The sequence below is a fragment of the Orbicella franksi genome, chromosome 3 (genome assembly GCF_964199315.1).
Source record: "Orbicella franksi chromosome 3, jaOrbFran1.1, whole genome shotgun sequence".
Classification (NCBI taxonomy): domain Eukaryota; kingdom Metazoa; phylum Cnidaria; class Anthozoa; order Scleractinia; family Merulinidae; genus Orbicella; species Orbicella franksi.
The window spans coordinates 8,155,240-8,181,025 of record NC_138147.1 but is presented as its reverse complement, the minus strand read 5'-3'; the positions used below and the strand labels follow the sequence as shown (position 1 = coordinate 8,181,025).

General features: G+C 38.8%; 3 protein-coding genes across 5 annotated transcripts; 1 reads left to right on the top strand and 2 right to left on the bottom strand.

Moving 5' to 3' along the window:
* Positions 1 to 2,381: 2,381 nt before the first annotated feature.
* Positions 2,382 to 4,038, bottom strand: LOC145481048 (polyubiquitin-C). The gene has a single exon (XM_081459437.1). The coding sequence runs from the start codon at positions 3,944 to 3,946 to the stop codon at positions 2,573 to 2,575; it is 1,374 nt and encodes a 457-aa protein (XP_081315563.1). The 5' UTR covers positions 3,947 to 4,038; the 3' UTR covers positions 2,382 to 2,572.
* A 410-nt stretch (positions 4,039 to 4,448) lies between these two features.
* Positions 4,449 to 13,076, top strand: LOC145481055 (uncharacterized). Its single transcript, XM_081459443.1, has 11 exons — positions 4,449 to 5,294; positions 6,002 to 6,080; positions 6,988 to 7,157; positions 7,424 to 7,560; positions 8,411 to 8,530; positions 8,673 to 8,970; positions 9,479 to 9,937; positions 11,299 to 11,409; positions 11,742 to 11,960; positions 12,227 to 12,294; positions 12,858 to 13,076. Exons 1-11 carry the CDS (start codon positions 5,201 to 5,203, stop codon positions 12,978 to 12,980), a joined length of 1,878 nt encoding a protein of 625 aa, XP_081315569.1. The 5' UTR covers positions 4,449 to 5,200; the 3' UTR covers positions 12,981 to 13,076.
* A 1,544-nt stretch (positions 13,077 to 14,620) lies between these two features.
* Positions 14,621 to 25,773, bottom strand: LOC145481057 (AFG1-like ATPase). Of its 3 annotated transcripts, none has more exons than XM_081459446.1 (14): positions 25,653 to 25,768; positions 24,074 to 24,264; positions 23,814 to 23,874; positions 23,173 to 23,274; positions 21,246 to 21,379; positions 19,958 to 20,057; positions 19,294 to 19,352; positions 18,784 to 18,835; positions 18,618 to 18,648; positions 18,357 to 18,427; positions 17,696 to 17,811; positions 17,185 to 17,325; positions 16,714 to 16,830; positions 14,621 to 15,944 (listed from the first exon to the last, which is right to left on the bottom strand). In XM_081459446.1, the coding sequence occupies exons 1-14, from the start codon at positions 25,741 to 25,743 to the stop codon at positions 15,798 to 15,800; spliced, it is 1,413 nt and encodes a 470-aa protein (XP_081315572.1). In that variant the 5' UTR covers positions 25,744 to 25,768; the 3' UTR covers positions 14,621 to 15,797. The 3 variants fall into 3 exon arrangements, 2 of the variants coding, with proteins under 2 accessions (XP_081315572.1, XP_081315571.1); XM_081459445.1 differs by having other exon boundaries at positions 17,696 to 17,814; positions 25,653 to 25,767; XR_014048582.1 differs by lacking the exon at positions 14,621 to 15,944 and adding an exon at positions 16,019 to 16,209 and having other exon boundaries at positions 16,266 to 16,830; positions 17,696 to 17,814; positions 25,653 to 25,773.
* Between the last annotated feature and the right edge of the window lie 13 nt (positions 25,774 to 25,786).

Here is a 25,786-nt window from a genome sequence, read left to right as displayed (position 1 = left end):
GAATGGATATTCACAGAACTTGTAATCCATTGAAGAATCTTTTTTTTTTTTTTAATTTATCCATTATCCATTGAAGGATCTTATTTTTTAATTTATTGATGCCATGTACAGTTATCTCAGTTTCTGTTCAAATTGAAACTACTAAACTTGTGGTGGGCTTGACCAACTAAAGATAAATGAGCAAGGCATTCCAACTTTGGATCACTTGTTGTTACTGTGATCTACTCTATCACTGCTTCAGTCTATCCACCCATACCCTGAGAAGGGAAGAGCAGATATTGTGATAACCTGTCAAAAAGGCCAATGTAGTGTGATGGCCTGATATATCCCATTTAGAAAATTAGACCTTACTCACTTCACACTTTGGAAAGTGTAGTGAAGGAATGACAGTGGTAAGTGCTCAGGCTCTTCCAATCCCTAGGATTAGAACTAAAGCACCAGAAACCACAAGACATTAACCTTGGTCAGTGCTCACACTGTGGAGCTTTTGATTCAAAGTTTGTAGCACTAGCCTTAGAACCTAACAATCAGTCCTGAGTTTAAAACATCGGCAATAGAACTAGCATTTCAGCTTGGCCTAGTAAGAATGCTTTGTTTTTGTTCTATGTTAGTGGCTTTTGTGAGCAGTATTTAGGATAGAATATTGTAATCTAATTGGAGAGCTCTTCACAAAATGAGCATTGACTACTGTAAAAGAGCACTTTGCTATGCTGTTATGGTGCGTCTCAAGACACTTGCCGTCTGAAGTATGATGTGCAGTTATGTTATTTAGTCAGAAATTACATTAATTTTTGGTAACTTAAAGATAGATAAGTTTAGCTAACAATAAAATTTCAGTTAAAAGTGTTCACCGTCTCTTGTTTTGTGAAAAAACCCACTTTCATCCTCCATGCATTTCACACCAGGTGAATTTTACCTATACTACAAACAATGCACCACAGTATAAAATGTGAGCTGGTGGAATTCTGTTCCTCCAAGGATTTTAAATTGTGATGCATAATTCTTTATGGTATGAAAATATTAATTTTGTTTCATATAATGTTATATGATATAAGGCATTGGTTTGGACACTGACCAGAACATTTTAGTTGTTCAAGTTTTTATCTTGAGTGGATTAAGATGAAATATCATTCAGATGTGGGTAAGATTTTAGGACCAAGCAGATCACATGTAAAACAATGAAATTTGAAAACAAAAACAGGTGACTGCAAAGAATGCAAGATGAAAGTCAGTCTGTCTGTTTAAAACACAGCAGAGGAAGAATATTTTGTGTTATGGTAACTCCCCAAGTGGGCTAGATAAACCAAATCCCATTCTGTGATTGGTTACCAAAGTGGCAAAGATGGGGGCTCTCTCCTCCACCATGCCAGTTATCCTTACCACAGTGTATAATAACAACCAAGCTTGTACAGTCAACATGACTGGATATCGGCATCGCTCTCACTTTTAAGTGATGATGGATTTTGACATTTTACGGACTTCAGCCATGCAAGGAATTGGCCAACCAGCCACTTTGACTTCACACTACCAAGGCTACCAAGGCCCAATTTCCCTCAGTTATGCCTGCAGGGGTTACAAGTGATTTCTTGCTGGTGAAAAAAAGATATATAACAATTTCAGCCATTTACTAATTTTGGACAAAAGTGACCAAAACCTGTTTAAAATTTGAAGCAGGCAATATTTACATTACAGTGTAAAAAGTTAAATAGCTCCAAACACTTGGTTTCTTTTATGGTGAGACACAGCTCGAGACACGCATTAGCTTGATATAATGTTCTTTCCTTGTCAGCAGATCTGCAACCCTTAATGCAGTATCATTTGTGTAAGTTTACTTAATTGTCTGAAATTTCTTCAAAATGAGTAGTGTCTGAAAATTAAAACATTCAAAATTTGCTAGACCAGGTTCAGAGACATCATTACATTTTGTTAATTAACAGCTCAGCTTCATTGCAAGTTTTGGAGGATTTGCAGACAAATAAAAAGCTGGATAATGCAATGACCCTATAGGGAAGAACTGCTATATTGAGGGTGAAGTCTTTATGCCAGTGCCAAGTCAATTATTAAGGCCAGGTGATTTTGGCACATGAACACCACTGAATGCAAATTCTAACTTCAAATTAAGACATCTTTTGCCCAAACAGAAAAATTGGCAGGATTTTGTAGCCTTCTTTACATTTGGGAGAGAATTTCATTGCCCTTAAGGACATTAATGAAAATGTACCATCAAGGTAAGTTCTCAGGAATGGATACAATCTTTGGCCAAAAATACTACCATCACATGTAAAAATTTGTTGCCAAACTTAAGTGCACTTTGAAAATAATCAAATGAAATGTCCCATCTAAAAATTAACTCTAAAATCTGTGCAAGACATTACAACACATTTCAACAGCAAATCTTTAATTAAACAATTCCAGTATTCCTTTTACAATAACTGCAAAGTCTCACGAGGTCAAAGGAAAAAAGAACAAAACGAAAGAATCCTCTAACAATTTTTAAACATAATTTTGCCTTAAGTGTTACATAGTTCCTGTTTTACTCTTTAAACTAATTAAGTCCATTAGCAAAGTCGTTTTACTGTCCACCACGCAGACGCAGCACAAGATGAAGGGTCGACTCCTTCTGGATATTATAGTCGCTGAGAGTGCGACCATCCTCCAACTGCTTTCCAGCGAAGATCAGCCTCTGTTGGTCTGGTGGGATGCCTTCTTTGTCCTGGATCTTGGTCTTCACGTTCTCAATGGAATCACTGGGTTCTACTTCTAGGGTGATGGTTTTGCCGGTCAAGGTTTTGACGAAGATCTGCATGCCACCACGGAGACGCAGCACAAGATGAAGGGTAGACTCCTTCTGGATATTGTAGTCGCTGAGAGTGCGACCATCTTCCAACTGCTTTCCAGCGAAGATCAACCTCTGCTGGTCTGGGGGGATACCTTCTTTGTCCTGGATCTTCGTCTTCACATTTTCAATGGAGTCGCTTGGCTCGACTTCAAGCGTGATGGTTTTACCAGTCAGGGTTTTTACGAAGATCTGCATACCGCCACGGAGACGCAAAACCAGATGAAGGGTCGACTCCTTCTGAATATTGTAGTCGCTAAGAGTGCGACCATCTTCCAACTGCTTTCCGGCGAAGATCAGCCTCTGTTGGTCTGGGGGAATGCCTTCTTTGTCTTGAATCTTTGTCTTCACATTTTCAATGGAGTCGCTCGGCTCGACTTCGAGCGTGATGGTCTTTCCGGTCAGAGTCTTCACGAAAATCTGCATTCCACCTCTCAGACGAAGAACAAGGTGAAGAGTGGACTCTTTTTGAATGTTGTAGTCGCTGAGAGTGCGACCATCTTCCAACTGCTTTCCGGCGAAGATCAACCTCTGCTGGTCTGGGGGGATACCTTCTTTGTCCTGGATCTTCGTCTTCACATTTTCAATGGAGTCGCTTGGCTCGACTTCAAGCGTGATGGTTTTGCCGGTCAGGGTTTTCACGAAGATCTGCATACCGCCACGGAGACGCAACACCAGATGAAGGGTCGACTCCTTCTGAATATTGTAGTCGCTAAGAGTGCGACCATCTTCCAATTGCTTGCCAGCGAAGATCAGTCTCTGTTGGTCGGGAGGGATGCCTTCTTTGTCTTGGATCTTTGTCTTCACATTCTCAATGGAGTCGCTCGGCTCAACTTCAAGCGTGATGGTCTTTCCGGTCAAAGTCTTAACGAAAATCTGCATTCCACCCCTCAAGCGAAGAACAAGGTGAAGAGTGGACTCTTTCTGAATGTTATAATCACTCAGAGTACGGCCATCTTCAAGTTGTTTGCCAGCGAAAATGAGACGCTGTTGATCGGGTGGGATGCCTTCTTTGTCTTGAATCTTCGTCTTCACATTCTCGATACTGTCGCTTGGTTCAACTTCAAGAGTGATAGTTTTACCGGTCAGAGTCTTCACGAAGATCTGCATGATGAATTTCGATGTGTAAGCGGGCTTTTTTCGCCGAATAAACGACGTAAACTCTAGTGCTGTTGAATTTCTCAAACGCAATGGCGTCGAAGGCAAAGGGCGCTTTCTTTATCGCTCCTGCGGTCATCTGATTGGCTAAAATCTCGCCAAGTCATACATCACGTGATTAGATTTTATGATGTCATAATTACGAAGATGAGAAAATTGAAATCAATCAATCACGATTACTGTCGTTTTTTCGTCAATCCTGCCTTTCAATGAAATGGTAAAGATTATTTTCAACCGCGATTGATGAATATCACTATTCTTCACTACCAGTGACTTGAAACTTTTCATTTGTCTCAGTGTACGTGATTTTATAGTTCAACTTATCATGCGCTATTTTTAGCATCACTTCATTTTCATTTTTCCGCCTGTTTCTGCTTATGTCAGCCGACTCAGCGTATTGACAACTTACCGCTATGAGAAATATGCCTGTATCATGCCTTCCAAGCGTGTTGTATGTCTGATGATCGTGTCAAACGTGTTTATTTTTTGCTGACATGTATTGTCTCTGTTTTTTCTCTCCAAGGATTAGAGAACTTTTCTCTAATCATATTTTATTTACTCTGCTTTTTACAGACGATAAGTTTCAGCTCAAGCGGATGTCGATTACTTACTCGCGGATGTGGATCGATACTTCTCGAACGTGCGAGATGCAAATCATAATTGCACTAGTTTCGAAAGTGTTTGACGCATATTGACACGGTACCGGCACTCACGGAATTGCTTATTCCAATACGCTTTGCGGAGTACGTGCCTTTAAATCGATACGAGCCTTAACAAACCCTACAATTCTTGCAAAGCCACTTATTGACCTTACAGTTTCTCTAGTGATAATCAACCTCAAAAAGTCTTCTTAAATAAAACAAGCTTTGTTTGTGGTAATCAGAGGAAAAAAATATGCAAATGTTTGCATGTTGTTGACTTGCTCACAGTCCGTTTCCAGTGTTTTGTTAGTCGGGCGAAAAACGGTCGACTTCTTGCGACCTCGTGGCTCCTTTTTGAGAATTTGACTTGTCACAAGCCAACACTATACAGATCCTGTACATGATAGTATGTCTTTAGCCATGATAAAGTCGAATTTGTGAAGTCGGATGTTATTATTTTTTTTGTCTGAGATCTCGAGACTCGAGAGGTTGAGATGGCTGCGAAAAGACTGGGCTTCGTGGTTTTTTATCCCAACCTGAACTATGGGATATCTGAAGAACCAAGATGGCGGCAACTGTGGCTGGTTTGCCTCAAGCGCAAAATCAAGTAAAACAACAAGCTGGTAGTGCGTCAGATAGGTCATTACGTTCAGTTTTCGGTACGTTACGTTTAAGAGCTCATATTTTCTCTTAGATCTTCAACGACTATGGTGTGGTTGATTCTTGATTCACGATCAAGTTTGGCGGGTCTGGCCAAGCATCCTTGAGCCGGTTTCTGTACGTGTACTTGATTAGAGACGCTTTTAACTTTTACTCTGTGCTTTTCTTAACCTTTAAATGTTACTTATTTAGTAGTTTAGTCAGATTATTAAACAAACAGATTAAAACTCGTATCGAGTATTTATACCCCCCCGTTTGAAGCCCCAAACAGTTCATTAAATTAACATTATTGTAAATGCCTTAAGTGATAGTTGCCAAAGATTATATTTCTACCACATGCAGTTCTAAAGTTTGCAACCCTGGTTGACAATTCACCATATTCTTGTCAGTTCGTCTGTTTGTTGGACAATGTAAGAATACGGTAGCTAATTCTTGGATACGTTAAAGTGATACCATAGTTGCTAGTAAGAATTGCCACTAGTAATACTTTTTAGGACATATTTCCAATAGGAAACCTGCATCCACTGATGTCAATGCACATCTAGTAGCATTGTGCACTGACAACAGGTGTGTTATTACAGATCTTTGCCAATGGCATACCTCCTAATTTGGGTTACACTCAGCTTTGATTTGTTTTGTAATCATGTGCACATTTTGATGTATATGTGGTCTAAGATCCATACCTGGTTTTTTTTAATACTCACAGTTGGAAATATTCCTTATGAAGCTTCAGAGGAGCAACTCAAGGAGATCTTCTCTGAAGTCGGACCTGTTGTCAGCTTTAGGTCAGTTTATTTGCAGTGATACACTCCAATGTGGAGGCGTGGTGTCCTCATGGTTAGTGCGCTTGTCTCCAGATTAAGCGGTCCAAATTTGAGCCCTCGCCAGGGACATTGTGTTGTGTTCTTGGGCAAGACACTTTACTCTCACAGTGCCTCTTTGCACACAGGTGTATGAATGGGTAGTGGTGAATTTGCTGCTGTGGGATAACCCTGTGATGGTCTAGCATCCCATCCAGGAGGGGGAGTACATGTAGAAATACTCACTTCATGCTACAGAAACTGGGATAAGCTCTGGTATCATGGCTCACTTGGCTTGTATGCATACCTTTGAATACACTGTAATATACTGTCAGTTCTTAATCAAGTTATGATTCAAATTCCTGTTTTCTTGTTCACTGGAAAGAAAATTAACAGAAATCAAACATTTTCTACAAAACTCTTTTTCTGTTACAATACATAATTTGTATTGATTATTTTTTCAATGAAAATGGTAAGACAGTATCAGAAATTGTGTTGAAATGTTTTTTTCATGAATGACTGTCAGGTGAGGTGTTTATAAAAGCAATCAAGGTTTAAGACAGAGGTGTTTGCTAATTTTCTGTGGCATTCTAGGGGGGCAGCTTGGGCGAGTGGTCAGCATGTCGGACTTGCAATCCAGCGGTACTGGGTTTGAGTCACGCTCTGACCACTAGTCACCTGGATTTGTTTCACAGTGCCTCTGAGTTCGAATCCTGGGCTACACTTTTAAATAGCCAACTGGGTTGCCTCCAGCCAGTTGGGATTCTTAACAATGTTATGTTCAATTTGAGTTATTTGTTTCAATTGTTTGCTTGGCGCCACTAGCCCTTCTGCTATAAACACTGCCAAGGGTAAATGAATGTTATTTATTACTTCTTCTATTGGTTTTCAGACTGGTGTTCGATCGTGAGACTGGAAAGCCTAAAGGATATGGCTTTTGTGAGTATAAGGACCAAGAAACAGCCTTGAGTGCTATGAGAAACTTGAATGGATATGAGCTGAATGGAAGAGCCTTACGAGTCGACAGTGCTGCTTCAGAAAAGAACAGGGAGGAAATGAAGGGTAAATGCACTTATTTGACTACAGCGAAAATGAAATGAATTTGTGACATGGAATTATCATCTTCATCTATCATATCAGTGCCTAGTTGGCACACAGGGCTCCAGTGTTTCTTCGCCACTTGATCTAGTGAACGGCCACTTGGCAGGCACCTAAAATGTTATTTCTACATGTATGTTTAAGTATTAGGTATGGTGTTAACATTGATGGATGTTCCATTTCTTATAGAGGGCTTGTACTAACAAGGTACTTCCCTTTCCTTGTACTAGGTATAGAAGGCAGCAGTCGTCCTGAGGCAAACCCTTATGGACCAACTGTCAACCCCGAGGAAGCACCTGAAGCCATTACACAAGCTGTGGCAAGTTTACCTCCTGAGCAAATGTTTGAACTTATGAAGCAGATGAAGGTAAATGTCCTTGAGACTGATAAAATAGACTCTTGGTTACTAGGAATGATTATTTTGGGAAGGAGATGTTTTTCCCTTTAAAAATTCAAGTAGAAAAATTTGAAGCATTGGAGAGATTATGTTTTCATAATTTGGTTTATTGCTGTGGCAGGCATATATTAGGGCATCTTCTGAATAAACAAATCTGCTAAATATCCTGGTGGAAGCTCTTTCATAATCGTATATTTCAATAAGAACTTATTAAGAATGTTCTGTATGATTTGATTCATTACCCTGGCATATAGTTTATTTTAGGAGCTCAGGGAAGGGAATTTGTTGGCAACATTGTGCTTATTGCACACAGGATGCTTATTTCTTTTTTGATGTAAAGCATCTCACGATGTAAAATGAAAGACAGATCTGAAAGGAGGGGTGATTTTTACAAAGGAGGCATTTCTTAGAAGGAAGGCACTATAATCAAATTGTTACCACAGTAATTACCATTTTCAAAAGTTTACAAGTTGAGTTTTTTTTCAAACGATCACTAGGGATACCTTCCAGCAGGTCTTGTCTTCAGTTAACCCTTACATTGCCAAGCTTTCTCTTTCACGATTTGAGGTAGTTCTGGGTAGTATATCAAGTCATGAACCTTAAGTGAAGATTTTCTTTACTTTCAACACCTGTCTGCTTTATGTTGTACTGATATTGTTTGGAGAGGTCAGATGTTATTAAATCACAAGTCTTAAATTATTGATGACATGGTTGTGATCCAGATCTTTATAATATTATGACAAAATAGTTAATAGTATATAATTTTATTGTGTTAAACTCTAATTTTTATTATCTTATGTTTGGTATGTCTCTATTTCAGATTTGCATCCAGAACAATCCTGAAGAAGCTCGGCAGATGTTACTCCAAAACCCACAGCTTGCTTATGCTTTACTGCAGGCTCAGGTCGTCATGAAAATTGTTGATCCTGTGATTGCTCAGGTTGGCTAATTCACTGCTAAATGATTTTTTTGTGTGTGTCTTACTAATAAATTTTATTTTCAGCTGATAATTGGTTGCCATGATTTTCTTGCACTGCCTAGGCATTCTATTTGAAAAAGATTATTTTTTTTGGATGTTGCAGGGCATCTTGCACAGACCTGCTGATCCAGTGGCGCCGATACAACCAGCAGGTACCCAGCAGCCACCACCATTGATGGGATCAGGACCCAACAATCAGGGCCCTTCTGGACCCTTCCAGTCAGGCCCTGGACCAGCACCAGAAATGAGAGGCCCTCCAGACATGAGAGGTCCATCAGACATGAGAGGTCCTCCTGACATGAGAGGCCCAGGTGATATGAGGGGACCACCTGATATGAGGGGCCCAGGAGACATGAGGGGCCCACCAGATATGAGGGGCCCACAAGACATGAGAGGACCAGGTAGGGGTTTTATTTGCAGTATAATTAACAGTTATTCCATGAGCACGCATTGAATATTAGATGGTAGCTAGCCAACGAGGCGCGTTGCGTCGAGTTGGCCATAACCAACAAGCATGAGTGGAATAATTGTTTTATTAGAATGCCCCCAGAATATAGAAAACTAACAATAAAAAATAAAAACGCTCCTAAAAATTTTGTGTCCACTTACCATATTTGTAGAGCATGGTATAATGGCTCATATACCGAGATGGCTAAGCCAGTGAAAACTCTTGAATTGCATTATTCAATTTACCAGTTTCTAATAATGTCCACTATAATTTATAGTTATAATATTATAAACTTAACAACATGCACACAAAAATCTCTCAATCAGATTTCTTTGAATTTTTTTACTGTCACAGTCAAGTAACAAGTTACTTACAAGTGTCAAAAGTGCAAAAGTGTTACACAATACAAGTAAATGCATATTTTTCATTGTTTATTTCTTTTGTTCCAAAAACTTCTCTAGGTCCTGAAGGGCGAGGTCCTCTAGACATGAGAGGAATGCCCCCAGACATGCGTGGTCCTCCAGATAGAGGTCCAGTTGACATGAGGGGGCCACCTAATCGAGGACCAGGTGACATGAGAGGTCCCCCTGACCGAGGACCAGGGGATATGAGAGGCCCCCCAGATAGAGGTCCAGGTGACATGAGAGGTCCCCCAGATAGAGGCCCAGGTGATATGAGAGGTCCCCCAGATAGAGGCCCAGGTGATATGAGAGGTCCCCCAGATAGGGGTCCAGGAGATATGAGAGGTCCCCCAGACAGGGGACCAGGAGATATGAGAGGTCCTCCTGACAGAGGTCCTGGAGAAATAAGGAGCCTTCTTGGAGACATGCATGGGCCAGGGCCAGATCCAAGGGACTTCAGAGGTCCCCATCCAAATGGGTCTAGAATGGCACCAGACATGAGAGGACCTGATGGCAGAGGTATATAATGTTAAGTGCTCTTGAACATTATCAATCTACTACCAATACCATGGGCAGAAAAATTTTTCCATATCAATGGATTCTTAAATGTTAGGAAAATGACTGTCTAAGCTGTTGTTCAGGACCAGAAAGGGTAGGAAATGGGAAAACCAAACCTTTTTGACTTAAAATCAAGTCACAAAGTAAGTGATTGGCCTGATGACAACTTGATTTTTAGTTTAAAAAACCCCTTTGTTTTTTTTTCCCTATTTTAGTGTAGCCTTGTAAATAGCATATTTTTTTAAATATGAAGCTTGTCTGAGGATTTTTTCCCAAAGGTTTGTCATTGTGATGAAAACTGATCAAAATTGTGTCGTAACAAATTGCACACCTTCCCAATAAAGTATAACAGGGTTGCCACAGGCCAGGAAATGGTCAGGGAAAAAAAAAATTCTTCAAGGTCAGGGAAAAGTCAGGGAATTTTATTCTGAGTCAGGGAAAATTGAAAAATTTTAACATGGCTGATTTAATGCCATTGAAGGCTGGAAGAAACATTTGGAGTCACCATGAGCTCAATGATACTTTTCCTTACGAAGAAGAAATATTTGTTGCAAACGTATTAGTCTAAATGAATGAGTAGAAAGGAGTTGACGTCAGAAGCCGATCTGACATATTTTTGTATTTATTTGGTCAGGGAAATCTTATTTTTATCAGGGATAAGTCAGGTAATTTTGAATAGTGAGGCCTGTGGCAACCATGTATAAATTTGGCGCAATGTTTGTTGCATATGACTAAAATCAGGCTAAAGCTGCATGGCCACCAGTAAAGGGACACAATATTATTGTAGCAATTTTTCTGCTTTTCTGTTCAAAACAATGCTAAACATTAGGGATGAGTACCTTCACTGGTACACAAAGTGTTCTTAGAATGCCAAGATGAAGGTATCAAGTGAATTGTTGAAGGAAGATGAATAATTTAGTTTTAGTGATTTTTCAAAGACCCACTGACAGGACTTGAAAAAGTCTGCCAGACTTATGCCATTTTTCAGCTTGACATCACAACATTGAGCATGTGTAACACATTATTTCACTCCTTTTATACCTTCAGTGCTTTTACATGTACATGTAACAACTCTAAACCAGTGAATTTGGATCAATGAGAATATGTCTGTAGGATTCTAAATTTTTTTGAGTCCCAGTTTCAATTTCTGCACAGATGTTTTGAGGTCATGGTTACATGTATTATAGTTCAAAGTGCCATTAACAGCTGTCAAACACAATAAATAGTAATTTATTTAGTAAACAGGCAGCTATATATTTCTGTAACTTAACAGCTCCAAGTAAGGAGAATTCATGTATTAGTCTAATCCTGTTGATTTCTAGGGCCCCAGGGTCCTGACTTTAGAGGCCCTCCACAGGACCAGTTTGGAGACCCAAGAGATCGCCGCATGCCATTTGATCCCAGAGATCCGAGGAATAGAGAGCCGCCGAGAGGTATTTTTAATTAGTACTCCTTGTGTTTAAAGTTCCAGTTAGATCCCACTCTTTCAAACTCCCATGGGATACGTTTGCGATTGCTTGGGAAAGCAGGATTATTCTCTCATGACTAAAAACATGGATTCTAAATATGCAAAGAAAATGACAGTATTTTTTTTGTCAAGATAAGTAAGTTCAAGATGGCAGGTTCATACATGTAGACATTGTGTCGTGGATTAGGCACATGTTTTTTTTTTTTTTGATCAAAAAAGAGGAACATTCAACATGCCAAACCCTTAATATTTACATTGCAAGTCTTTTTGTACAACCACTTTGTTTATTTACTCTAGATGATAGGCGAGGTCCATCAGGAGACCCAAGAGATCAACCAAGGGATCCCAGAGGGCCTCCCCCAGATCAGCGATTTGGAGCTGGTGGCCCAAGGGATCCACGTGCTGAACGTGGTCCACCAGGCCCCCCATCTGATGGACGATTTTCAGGGCCTACCCATTCTCCACAGCAGCAATGGGCACCCAACCAAGGGGGACCTCCTCCAAGGGGGCCGCCAGGTGAGATAAGTGATCTCAAAGAATGCAAAATGTATATGTAACACCATTTCCATGCTCATTGTCTGGATTGTCTCTCTTACCATAAAAATGGATTGTCTCTTGCCATAAAAATGCTTTTGAGTTGTTTTATTTTGTCTTGTTTCTAACATTGCTTAGAACCAACCTTGAATGAAAGATTATGCCTTGTATTTTGTGTGACACATATGACTAGATTCTTCATTCAGACTGTACCTTTTGTGTTTCTAACATGCAATACCTTTCTACAGGCTTTAATCCTCCCCAAGCAGGGCCCGTTCAACAGGGTGCTGATGTCACAGCACAGGATCAAGAAAAGGTAAAAACAGACTTTCCTTTGTTTTAACTTGATTTTTGCAATCTGCTTGTCCTGGGAGGGGGGGGGGTACTCTGTAAATCATCGGTAGGGGTGTGCCACTGGGACACTCACCCTATACTAGACCATGATCAGCTTGATTTTGCAAGCCTATTCTAGACTATCAAAGACTAGCTATTTTCCATGCGGAAACTTTATCACTCTTGTAGTCCAACATACACTATAAAAACTAAGCCAATATCTTACAAGCTAAGGTCACTTTTGAGTTTCAATTTTGTATTTTAAACCCTGGGTAAAGAACCCTGTTCTAGACTTAATGATTCATACACTGACCACTTTTGCGGTAAATTATACCCTGATCTAGACCAAAACCATCTGATTTCTATACCCATCCCTGACTAAACTGCCCTTAACAGCAGCACATACCATATAACTTATATATGGGAGTATTCCCCCACCCCCACCCCCAGCTGCTTGTCAAAAGTTACATAGGAATGATCTTCAGAGTATTCTACTGGTTTATCAGCTTACAAAGAAAGTATAAACGTTATTTGTTTCCTTCACAGGCCGCCCTTATCATGCAGGTGTTGAGCCTCACTGATCAACAGATTTCGCTGCTGCCTGCTGATCAGCGACAGAGTATCATGGTACTGAAGGAACAGATAGCTCACAGCACGCAGCCCAATTAATTTATGATGGCAATAGCATTCGATTTGTTCTCTCTGCTTTATAAGCTTCATTAAACTTGTCAAAGATGCTGTTTGTGAAATTTCATTTCCAGGCTTGTATGGCTTCCTTTTAAAAGAGCGTGCGAACAATGACGTCACTGGACGGTCACTCGCCCCATGTTTCACACTGCTGGCTGTCTTGGGCGCTTTCCGATTATATGGGAAAACTTTCTTTCCGCCTGGAGTAACCGAATAGCAGGCTGGAGTTTTTTTCTGTCGCCTACTTCCGGTGGAAGTGGAAAGAAATTTTAAGAGCTGGTTTTTTAGTGTAATTTTATGACGAACTGGTGGTAAAGAAGCGCTGAAATGTGTGTAGGGGAAAACAAACTAAGCCGTTGTGGTAACTTATATTTTCTTCCTTGTTTCCCCTTCTTTTTGTGCGGTTTTTGAGGTTACGGGCTCAAGCCAGTCACCACTATGTCATCGGATATGTAAAGATAGTCCGTCACTTATCAGAAGCTTTCGGTGAGACCGAAATTCCTCGAGATTTACTCGAGTTCTTTTTATCTATTTTCGCCTTTAATTAAGATGCGGGTTGTTTTATCGTTTATAGTTGGTTCCGTTTCATTGGATATCACATTTCGAGTAAAAAATTCGAGTTTACCAGCAGAAACATGGCGCTATGAATGTCTTCAATGACAAATTATGTAACCCAATTATACTGGCCTTCGAACCCAGGAGAACGCCAACCTCGTTCCTAGGGTCCTGTCAAGTTGGGAGAAGGCAAACCTCATGGTGTCCTGTGTACGCGTAATACTGGGGAAATGCTTTAGTCGAAGCAAATTATGCCCCCGAAAGTTTTTTCAGGTTTCATTAGATCCCTCCGTCGAGACCATTGTATTTTTACTAAAATTCCCCCTTTTTCCCCATGTAGGCGTTAGCTCTTTTGACAACTTTTAACACTCTTATTGGATCAATAACAAATCATACAATCCTTCAATTTTCAGTCACTCTTGACACTTTTCACTTGAAACTGGAGATTTCAATATTGGCAACCTTAAAAAGTTATCACACCAAGAACCGCACTCACGTCACTCCATCTCAACAGAATGAACTTCTTAAAATATTACTTATTTTCTGAGCAAAACTTTTTTTATTTCTGATACGTGCCAATGTTGTACAAGATTGCAAAAATATCTGTAGTTACAATCTGATCCGGCCTGAATTTTGAAATATTAATTCCTGATGATGGTACAGTGCGTCAAAACGAAAAATAAAATAAATTTGATGAATAGCTATTGAGCAACACAAGTAATGATGACCACAACCTTGTCATTCAAAAAAATGTTCCCACATAAAAAAGTCGAAACCCCAGTTCGTAAAATGTAGAGTACTTTTTCACTGGTGTTTGTATGGAGCGGTTTTCATTTGAGTGAGTAAAATTAATCGGTTTTGCATCAACTACGCGACACGATTGGCTTAAAAAACTCGCGCCACTTTTTCTTCCAATTAGAAGTGAAACCCAAACCCAACCGTGATTCACATGCACTTGTTTTCCCGCGCTTTGCGTTAGCTATATGTCATTACTTCGAGTTTTGATTGGTTCACTGTATTGTCTGAGTCCTTTGTGATTAGTCAGTGATTACTTTGGTTTTGGTTTTACGACACTCAACTGAAAACAGCTCTAGTAGAGGAAGGTAAAAAATATTTAAAATTATACTACAAACAAAGTTCTGAACAGGTTAATAATTATAATAGATAAATTCGACCCTTTGCCTGTAAGTGGCCATTAACAGAACAACCATATATTACACAATAAATATTACAATATTTCCATTTCTTGTGAAACATTCTTATCACCAATTAACATGAAATAACGTTTTGTATTGTAAAATGCATACATTATAATCCCGGTTTCTCGAACCCTCGATTTTTCGAACCTTCCGATAACTCGAACCAAAAGTCATATTTTTCCCCAAGTCAAACACTGTTATTTTACCTCCGATTTCAAGAACTACTTGATTTTTCAAACCAATTTTCGTTACCTTTTGAGGTTTCAAAAATCGGCGTTGCACTCTACAGTATTCTTACCGTTTAAATATGTTTCAAGATCGAAAAACTTTAATGTAAAAAGCGAAGTTTCCCTCAGTAATAACCTTATCTTACGTAAACCTGTTACGAAATATCAACGTTAAAAAATATGATCCAGCATCACGAAATATAGACATGCATGGAACATTTCCATAAATATCTTAATAATATTCATTCTAACTAATGAGAACATGGTGGGTCCACCAATACTTGTACCCATGTCTCCTTGAAAAATATGTCTAGTTCAGACAAGAAAATATATTAATTTAAATAATTTAAATTGATTTTGTATATTTTGAAGGCCAGTGGCGAGGTGACTGACTTTGGCCAGTCCATAAATCTAAAATTCATACCAAAGAACAGTGGCGGAGCTTTCCAATTAAATGTGCAAAAGTGTGAGGTAAAAGAAGATTAAATTAAAGCGATTTAACAATGTCCAAAATAGATGTAAGTTGCCAATGAATTTGGCGAAAAGCGAGGGAAAGTTCTCCCGCGCGAGTTTTGGCTTTGAAATCGTCAAAAGAATCTTATATGACATTTAATATTAAGCTCAAAAAATTGAATAGAACTGTTGGATTATAAAACTTTTAAGTTTTAAAACTGCATTGATTTATGACAAGAGACGCTTTGTTCAAAACAGATCTTCAAAAAAGGCTTTAACTATTAATCCGTCTATTTGACTTTCCGCCACACAGTCAAACTACCCCTTTCCTAAAATTGCATTAAACTATAAAATATTTCCCCGTGTCAACTGCTAAACACTTCCCACGATTTACGGAAGCCTTGCCATTTCCAGTACTGCTCGGTTTGCATCTCAGTCAGGCGAGAAATGGTGCGTTCAAACGCGAAGATTTCTTCCTCGGCCGTGAATATGGCGCTTGAATGAGCATCGGACTGTAAAATACAAAACGGAGAAGAACAGTCATAGCTACATACTGCGATCGTCCCCACAGATATCATATGCCGTAAACACTTTCGAAGGCAGCAGATTTATTAGCAGAGTCGTATCTTTTGGGTGTGGTTAATGGTTAAAAGGAATTAAAGGCGGGAAAAGATGGTTTGTGATTGGAGAGTGATCATCTTCTCATTCACTTTCGTGTAGTTCTCCCCTCCCCTGTCTGTCGCGCAACGCTACACTCTCGGGAGGGAGGCTTGGAACCTCTCCCGAGAGCGTAGCGTTGCGTGACAATGGAAGGGAGTGCAAAACTGGGCTACGTTCACTGTGGTAGTACGGTTTGTTTGCTGCTAGAAGAGAGTCATTGCTTACAAAGGGTCGCTAGTTTTATGAAATTACTAGGGAGAAGTGTGCCAGTCTCTCTATCCTGCAGTAAATCTTCTAGGAAAACACACACGTTATTTAATGTGGACTTTCAGACACCCGTCAGTTCAACTTCTCCTCGACCCTCCAACATGTACCCTGTGTGCAAGTGGAGTTTTCCCCAAGGTCTAAGAGAACGCCGCGGTGGCGAGGTCAGGGCCGTGTTAGCTCAGGCCTTGAAAAACATTCCTCTAGCAGCCCCCTGCTAGTAGTAGTTGTTGCCACAGCAACCATCTTCACCTGTCGCTTCGTTTATACCACAATAAAAGTCAGTCAAAAATCAAATTATCTTACATAGGAGTAAAAGAGACATAAAAATACCAACAAACAAACGGAGATGCTTACAGCTGATAAGTCCAGGTCGTCCATTAGTTTTCGTTTGAAATCATCATCATTCGTGGCTAGAGGAGTTGCAAGGAAAAGATCTCCGACTGAGGTCGCGGCTGAACATATAAGACGAATCTAGGCAAATTAAAGGACACTTTAGTTACAGCAAACAAATTTAACTACAAAAGACAACACTGTCATAAAATTTAATGTAAAATTTCAGCACTGCTCAAACACTTTTATCCAGACTAAACCACTGAAAAAAAATATAGGGCTTGTAGTCAGTGCTTATATAAAATAATGCATCGACTTCAGGAGTAAATACAAACAAAATGTTTATATCTAAACAAACCACCACGCATACACACGATCAGATCAGTGCAATGAAAGAGAAGAGGTTAGGGCGCAAATAAACTCATAGCTTTAAAGCGGGAAAACAGCACATAGGATGTAACCAAATCTACAAGGCAGTCTAAATATTTGCCTCACCCTGTTGTCATAGAGAGCGTCAATGAGGGTGATGAATCTCCTGGCCTCTGTCTTTTGAAACAATGTCATTCTGGGAATGTCTCGTAAAATGATAACATCGAAGTTCTCACACAAAGCCAAATAATCCGCTGCTCCTAAAGGCTAAGGGAAAAGGAAAAAATTAAAGTTTGTCAGAGGTTAGAGTCCTAAGAATTTTTCTGTCGGATTATTTTGATCAGAATTGGTCACGTGGTCTAAACGCGATTAATCCCTAGTTTCCAATCAATTGTCCAATCATAAATCAAGCTAACTGCTCTCCGGGGAAATAGCGCCTGTGTGCAGCAACTGTGCGATGCCAATAAAATGCATGTGATTCCTTACCGCTTGACTGGCTAAGCACTTCAGAAAACCAAGAAAAAGACTTTAAAAGTTGTATGTTATCGTATTGCCCGCGTTGAAGGACTGGAAAATATGTTAACTACGGTCAACAGTAGCCAAAACACAAGTGATATCCGTTTTAATTAGTGGTTACCTGGGCACAAAGCTCTTCAAACATGAAATCAGCGACTCTTCCACAAGTTCGCGGTGCGGTTAGCTTTCTTGTGCCAAGCACTTGTATTGTTTTAGGACCTGGATTGCATTCAGCGTCTTCTGTTTGTGAAACAATACAAACCACATTGGTAAGGTTACGGTGGCTTTTTTTCTACAAAGATTGCTTTTCCAGTGAATCAACCCTGCTTCACCGACACAGAACAACAATATAAGTCAAGCTGGCCTGAATAAATGGACTTTCTCTTCACATGCTAAATCAAATTTCCTCCTTAGTTTGACAGTCCTCTGGGATTGCAGCCAACATACCGGGTATTCCATACTGACGATCTACTCTATTCTAATTGGAATGCCTGGTGTCTGACTCGTCCCCAGTCGTTTTGATACAACACGTGGCACAGTGCAAGGTTGGGGAGCAATGGATGATGGGAAGGGAAAATAGAAAAAGACACTGTCTTGCTCTCTCACTTTCTCTCTACCCATCCCACCCTGCACTCCCACCTCGCCCCATGCTGCACACCGTATGAAGTTGAAGACTGGGGACCAGTCAGGACGAGTGTCACAACCCCTTAAAAAGTGTGCACTGTGACAAAGTTAATACTTGCTTTCAGCAAAAGGTCATCTAAGGCTTTGAAGTAACGTACCTTGCGTTTGTTGTTGAGCCAATGTAGCAAATATCCAGTCCAATTCACCAGTTGTTTCTGGAGTAAGAGAGCTGATGTACAAAAAAAAAAAGCTTTCTGTTGATGTATGATTTATTAAGCTTTAGTTGTATATATCTATATTAAAAGAAAAATGTCACAACAGAGTGGGATCGTACACTGTAAATGTGGCAGGGTACATTGGCAGTATTTAAGCAAGAATTTAATATACACCAGACAGAAAGGGAAAACTATTACACATACCTAAAGAATACTTTGCCGATGAAAGCCATATCTGTAAATTCAAAAAAAAATCAAAGTAATAGTTTAGAATTCAATTTATTGCTGAGAAAGGCAGAATTGCTCTTTTTTTTTAAATTGGTTAAAAAATCCTATTTTGGGATGTATTTAACAGATATTATGACCTCACCCGTTCTGCGATAATCTATTCCAGAGTCAAGGCTGAGAACTTTGCAGTGTTTCTGAAAAGACCAAATACTTAGTTATTTATTAAGTGTTCACAATATTTTCTGTCATGATAATGTACATACATATAATTTATTAAGTTTACCAAACATTTAACCCATGATCAGTCCAGTCGATATTAGCGTTGTACTGCAAGAAACATTAGTTGAATACACATGAGCTCGCTCCTCACCATTTTCCATCATTGTACTTGCAACTGGAAGCGGAATGCGAACTGACGTCTGTCTACTCAGGTGAGCTTAGTTTTCAGTACAAAAGATTGCTACAAACTGATTTTGCTCTTGTAACTGGCTATAATTTCCTTGAGGTTTAATTTTGTTAAGGCAAGTTCAAGAAAACGGTTGGTCTGCCTTTTGAATTTCTTCTATCTTCTTGAATTTTCTCTGATCATGTACAAGTAGTAAAAGAGGTTTGTAACCATTTACCTAATGTTATGATTGGACCAGTTTCTCACCTTTAGAATAGGTATAAAGGGCAGGAAGTTACTTCTTTGAAGACCATTTTTGTACAAATCTAAACAACAATTAAATTATGCAACAAAGTGAATCATTCAGATGTTATGTGTTCATGTTAAAACAATGCAACATTATTTTTTTAAGCAACAGAGCACTTTTTCCGTGTTTACATAGCCTCATCTAAACAAGAGAAGGGTCGGGAGAATTCGAGACAGTTATCTAAAGCCGAGACATAGTTGAGGGTTTGCATAACTTTGAAGAATTCTCCCAGCCCCCAAGTTTTTAGATGAGGCTAATGTAAACATGGAAAAAGTGCTCCTGACTATTGCTTTTATAAAATAATTCTCAAAAATATGGGCAAATCCAAAACGTCACAACCGTGTTTATATTCGATCAATAAGAGAGTGCGTAGTAGCTCAGTTATTTTATAAAACCTGTTCAGCAACACAAAACCAAAGTTGGAAGTTGGGTGCAACTTTACCCTTTCCGTTACAAGTTCAAACTGTAAATTCTCAATACTGACTGCCATACATTTCTTCTAATACTAGTTCTGAAAATTTGATAGTACATAAACACAATATCTAAATTGATGATTTTTTTGTACTAATTAATATCTGATCTGTATCAGTTGGGAACTAAGACTGAGTTTGGAGATCTGCATACCGTCTGGATGTCTATTTGATGTAGCAATCATTACAACTCCTTGTTCAAACAGTGCAGTGAATAATCTCTTGAGTATCATTGCATCAGCAATGTCTGTTACCTGCAAAAAAAAAAAAAAGAATGCTGATGCAATCAAAGTAAATAACATAGCACATACAAAACAGCACCAGATGACACCTATTTAAGTGTGTGTAGCTTGCTACATTTTGTAGGAGAACGAAGTTCTGACTTCTCACAAAACTAATTTCTGTACACATTTTTTTTTACAAAAAAATCATTCTACGAAATTTGACAATTCGAAGAAATATAATAAACTTGCAAATGTAAGCCTTTAGAATTTTCATGTTTCTCGATGGTACACTTCATTAAAATGTCCACATCCTCATCAGTTTGCTACTACAACTTTTGTATTAATTTCCTGTTAATTTTCTTACAATCAATTATCTAGTAGCAGAAATATAGGCACACAATGCATTAGGGGCTATTTCAATTATCTTTAACATGCAATGTTCCTATAACGGCTGTCATTAAATTTTGAGTCAATTCTAGCCTTGATCTTCACACTCCGTAACTTGCTACCTTTTAGGTGAATTAATTGTTTCATTAAAATGTCCACATCCTCATCAGTTTGCTAGTGCAATTTTTGTATTAATTTCTTATTAATTTTCTTACAATCAATTATCTAGTAGCAGAAATATAGGCATGCAAATATGCATTAGGTTCACCCTTCTTAACATGAAGGGCCTATCAAACATACTCCAGCGGTTGTTATGGGTTACTGCCCTTATTGACAGCCCTGCCTGTGATGTTACATATTAATTAAGGTCATTCCCCAGTATTGCATTGCGCATCCTTACTGCGCATAATTTCACGCGTGATTAGTGCGCGCGCATTAAAATATGGCGGCTTTTTGTTTACAGCTGGACCTCGCCATAGAGGTAAATCGTCATTTTCTCACAAGCGAGTATGGTGACCTATCATTTTTTTCTGTTGTTTTGAGTTGAGTAATAAATTTCTCTGTGGAAAATAAATATGGACCAATTCTCAGTGTGGAACAAAAAGCAATCGTCGGAAACGTGAATTTAGCAAGCAATTGTGACGACAATCATGGTGCTATTATAAGGATTTATATGGGTATAAACAAGGTGCTGTTGCTCCTAAACAAACATGGAGACCCCTCATTTTTATTTCAGAATATAAGTCCCTATAATATAAACAATCAATAGGTAAAGTTTCACAAAAATCTCAGTGCAGGTTCCATTTCAGTGGAATGACTTTAAAATGTTACCTGGAACTCATCAAAACATAAAAGCCACCACTTAGAGCTGATCTGTTCAGCAACTGGAGGAATAGGATCATATGGCTGGGCTCTTATGGACTTAGGGTCTCGTGGAGGAAGTCTGGCTTTAAACTTGTGGATACCTGCACAAGACAAAGCTCTTTGAACAAGATCTCCTAAATAAAATTCTTGGTTATTTACAACACAGCCCATATAAAAAAAATATTTGCTCCAATTGACCGTTCACAGATTGACGATATAACACCAAGAAAATAGCCAAGTAAAATTTGGTTCAGAGCATATTTAAGCAAACTGCTGGACGGTATAACATAGAATGATAGTATCATGTAGAGGAACTCAACAAAAACTGAAGAGAAATATTTATAAATAAATTGGAACCTCGCACTGATATTACAGTTTCCAAGTCAAAGGTTTTCACTTTTAGCACTCATAACTGTTTTACTCATTTCTTGTTGGCAATTAAGACACTTTACTCTCACAGTGCCTCTCTCCACCCAGGTGCATAAATGGGTACCGGCAAAATTAATGCTGGGGGTAACCCTGTGATGGACTTTCATCCCGTCCAGGGGGGGGGGGGGGGAATGGAATTACTGCTAGTTGCTTCATGCTACAGAAACCAGAGATACTGTAAGCGCAGGCCTGATTGGCCACTTGGCTCGTATGCAGACTTTACCTGCATGTTTAATATTGTATAACAAAATATAGAAATAAATACTCAAAGACTAATGAAATGTTTCACAGAAATAATTATTATTAATATTAAAAACTGGATCACTGTATAATGCAATTCGAGAGTTTTCATTGGCTTAGCCATCATGGATTATACCATGCTCTACAAATGTGGTAAGCGTACGCATAATTTTTGGGGCATCTTTACTTTTATTTTAGTTAAGTTTTCTCTATTTTGGGGTGTTTTTAAGAAAAAAAAATTATTCCACTTGCGTTTGCTGGATATGAGATGATTATAGCCAATGTAACGTCTGCAGCGACTGGCAAATTCCAAAACGAGACGAAACAAAACAAGCTCTAGGCGTGTCGCGACAAACTAGTGGGTGGGACTACTTTACAGGTCGTCTTCAAGGGTAGACAAGTAAACCACAGAAAACCAAAGTTGACGGTTATCGGCGATTTATTACATCAACATAAACGATCGTAAACTGAAATAACAATATGTAACGAATTTCTTTCAATTTAGCAGAAAAGTTGCATAACAAATAGTCAAAACTTACACGAGACAAACTAACGATTTGGAATCGACAACATAACGAAATTGAATAACAATACATCAAAAATAGCCAGCGTAAATACTACGCTAAGATACTAAATAAGATTCAATCACAGAAGTAAACAACAAAAGGGACTAATTAACAGCTCAATGCTTTCGAGCCTAAAAGGTGGGTGTTCACTCTAGTAACGTTCCGAACACTTTCTAATTTAGACAATTATAAATCAATTAATATTGTACAAATCTTTCTATGTATTCCTTCACCCATAGCTATAAAAAACGTAACCTAACCAAAATGACAAAGGTACTCACATATTGGTCCCGCTTGAGCCAAGGGTTAGGAAATCAAAAAACATCAAGAGTTCAAGGTTGACAAGACCAAACGAGATGGAAAGAAAAACTACTTTAAAGGGACGCTAACTCAGCTTTTATATGCGCGTGGTGACGCTTAAAGGTCCGATTACAAAACCAATAAAAAAGAAGTCAACATTGTAACTACGTTCGTAACTAAGATAAAGAGACAATTATTAACTAATCAAAATTGACCTTTGTCTAGTGTCCTTAACAGCCAACTTGGTGCTACGCACATTGGCTGTCTACAATCTCATATCCAACACACGCTTGTTGAATAATTGTTAATGAAACATTTGTCAAAACAGGAATATAGCTGAAGACTGAATTTCTACATACTTGAGTGAACATCCAACATGAATGAATGAAAGTGAACTCTTTGTTTCTTTTCCACAGGAATTTCATCATAAAATAAATCCATCAACATTGTCTTGCCACAGCCTTAAACAAATACAATTTATGCAATATTTTAAAACCTTCAGGTGGGACATGCATTTCTCTAAGTGGGCCATATATTGAAATTGCTTTCAAGACACACAATCCATAAAAAAGGTCCCTGCCATAGGGATTGGGGGGAGTACAACTTATAAAAGAATATTTCCCACATGGGAACATCCTCCTGCTATAGGACACATTTCATAAGACTAGTACTCAGGGGGCATCACCTATGACTCTTCAAACACCTCCCATTTTAGGGTACTACCACCAACAGTACACCTCCCATGAGGGTAACAGGCCACTTCCTATGCCTAAGGGGTACAGAGTTGCAACTAATCTTTAGGTGGCACTAGTCATTAGTTTGGATAATGCCTTGTAAGTGATCATCTCCCAAAAAATATTGAGTTTACCATCAAGGGTGAGCAGTTCAAGTAGGAGGAAACTTAGAGGGACAGAAAGAAGGAGAGAGGGAGGGAAGACGAGCCAAAAGGAGGAAGAGAGAATTACAAAGCTTTAGAGGAAGAATACACATTATTACCTACCTACACTGCCATGAAGATAAAGACCAACAGGGGCTTTTTGTTTGCTATTGACTCTAAAAAACTAACAAACAAAATAAAGAAAAATTACCATGATGATGTACAGTTCATGGGTAATTTAAAAGGCCACCCTAAGTTGAAAAAATTGTCATTGATATTGCTTCGCCCTAGCTGATTTGCGTGAAAGAAAAATCTGTCTAAGTAGAGATCATCAGGCATAATGTAAATTCAGAATTTTTTTAAAAAAGTACCAAGCTCCCTACCTTACTAAAAAACCCAGAACTAGTTGGCTGATAGTTAACTACATCATCATGCAATCTTTGTAGATGCTCAACAATCTGCCGTTGATATCTGTCAAGTTTCAGCTTTCCGCTCCTGACTGTTTCATCATACTTTTTAAGAGGGCCTGCCTCTTGGCTAACAGTATGTGAACTTTGAGTACCAAGGAAGTCATCTGAAAGTAGGTAATCCAGTGTAACGTGACAAGCTTACAGACCATAACCAATTGACCATTATAACAAGTCCTAGTTAACTGTACATTTTCTGTTGTTGTTCAAAAATGGTCATGCATCACTCCTTAACTAGACAATGAATTATTGATTACAGTGAAGCCATAAACTATTAATTCACAGCTACCACTCATAAGAATCAACTATGCCCAATTCTTCAATGGCCAATACAATTACACTGACAATAAATAGCTACATAACTGCACACTGGAACCTCATCAATATGATGTTGACCATGTCACAAGGGGTTTACGCCAGCTTCACTACTTCTCAAGTTCACTATATCCGAGTTCACTACATGTTCGCTATCCATAGGCTGAGTTTGCTCCCTCACCTAACCAAGTATGGCTTGGGAGTAGATGAAAGAATGAGGAATAATCTTGCACAAAATCTTACGTCTATATATTTTTGTTTTGTGAAGTTTTAGTTTTATCAATAGTAGCGAATGAGCATGAAATAGGTAGCGAACTGGCAGTTGTGGGTAGTGAACTCGAACGTAGTGAACTCAACAGGTAGTGAAATTGGCATGTTACCTGTCACAACAGTAGGTTCCCAGCACTACAGAACTTCCAAAGTGGATTTTGAAGAAAGAAAACTTATCATGGTATGATATGATTCATGTACAATTCACCAAGTAACAAACTAAACAAATTTTTTCGTGTGAAAGAACTATTTTTGCAAGTGTTGATTTTTGAATGACTACATGTACAGCAGGTCAGTCCTGAATCTGTACTGAATAGAAGGAATATTTATTTATTTATTTATTTATTACAATTTAATGGCAGATATACAAAACAACAAACAACAAAAAAACAAGCAATAAGGATAACTTCTAAAAGAGTTATGTGACCCCATATAAAAACAAATCACCTCGTAAAATTATAAAAATTACAATAATTTGATGTTGTCGCTATTACCAAGACCTGGCTTGATAGTAACTTTGGTGATCATGAGCTTTTGATGGATGGCTAACTTAACTAAACTAACTTAATCATCCCCCACAGGACACAGGTCACAGGTCACAGGTCACAGGTCGCACTTAATTAAAACTTTGATTATTAAACAGTGAATCTTGTTACAGAAAAATGTAAGAAAAGGAAATACAATTCTAGGAAGCACTGAGAAACGCTGTTCTTGTGCAAAGAATTATCTGCGAAAATCTTGAGACTCTAACCCGGCAGTTGAAGTGGAAATATCCGGGAACTGCGGGAAATATGCAATTTCGTTATGGACCCTGCGTACAAATGCGCAATACCAGGCAATACCAGAGCAAGTTTAAAAGGAATTTCGATCTTATTATCACGCATAGACGTATAATAACCAATATACTTACTAGATGTTCCGGTTAACGTCGAAGATCTCCTACAAATCTTGATCGAAACACGGACAAAATTTCGTCTAAAACTACATCTCGAAGCCGCCATTTCTTGTATGACGTCAACCTATGTAGTTTCCGGTCCTCTGCGG

Excerpts from the sequence above, each read along its gene's own strand:
- LOC145481048 (XM_081459437.1), bottom strand. The coding sequence starts at position 3,946 with ATGCAGATCTTCGTGAAGACTCTGACCGGTAAAACTATCACTCTTGAA.
- LOC145481057 (XM_081459445.1), bottom strand. The coding sequence starts at position 25,743 with ATGGCGGCTTCGAGATGTAGTTTTAGACGAAATTTTGTCCGTGTTTCG. Across the intron at positions 21,380-23,172 it reads CATGTTGGATGTTCACTCAA|GTATCCACAAGTTTAAAGCC; the intron begins GTATGTAGAAAT and ends TGTCTTGTGCAG. Across the intron at positions 18,428-18,617 it reads ATCGGCAAAGTATTCTTTAG|CTCTCTTACTCCAGAAACAA; the intron begins GTATGTGTAATA and ends TTTGTACATCAG.
- LOC145481055 (XM_081459443.1), top strand. The coding sequence starts at position 5,201 with ATGGCGGCAACTGTGGCTGGTTTGCCTCAAGCGCAAAATCAAGTAAAA. Across the intron at positions 5,295-6,001 it reads GTCATTACGTTCAGTTTTCG|TTGGAAATATTCCTTATGAA; the intron begins GTACGTTACGTT and ends TAATACTCACAG. Across the intron at positions 6,081-6,987 it reads GGACCTGTTGTCAGCTTTAG|ACTGGTGTTCGATCGTGAGA; the intron begins GTCAGTTTATTT and ends ATTGGTTTTCAG.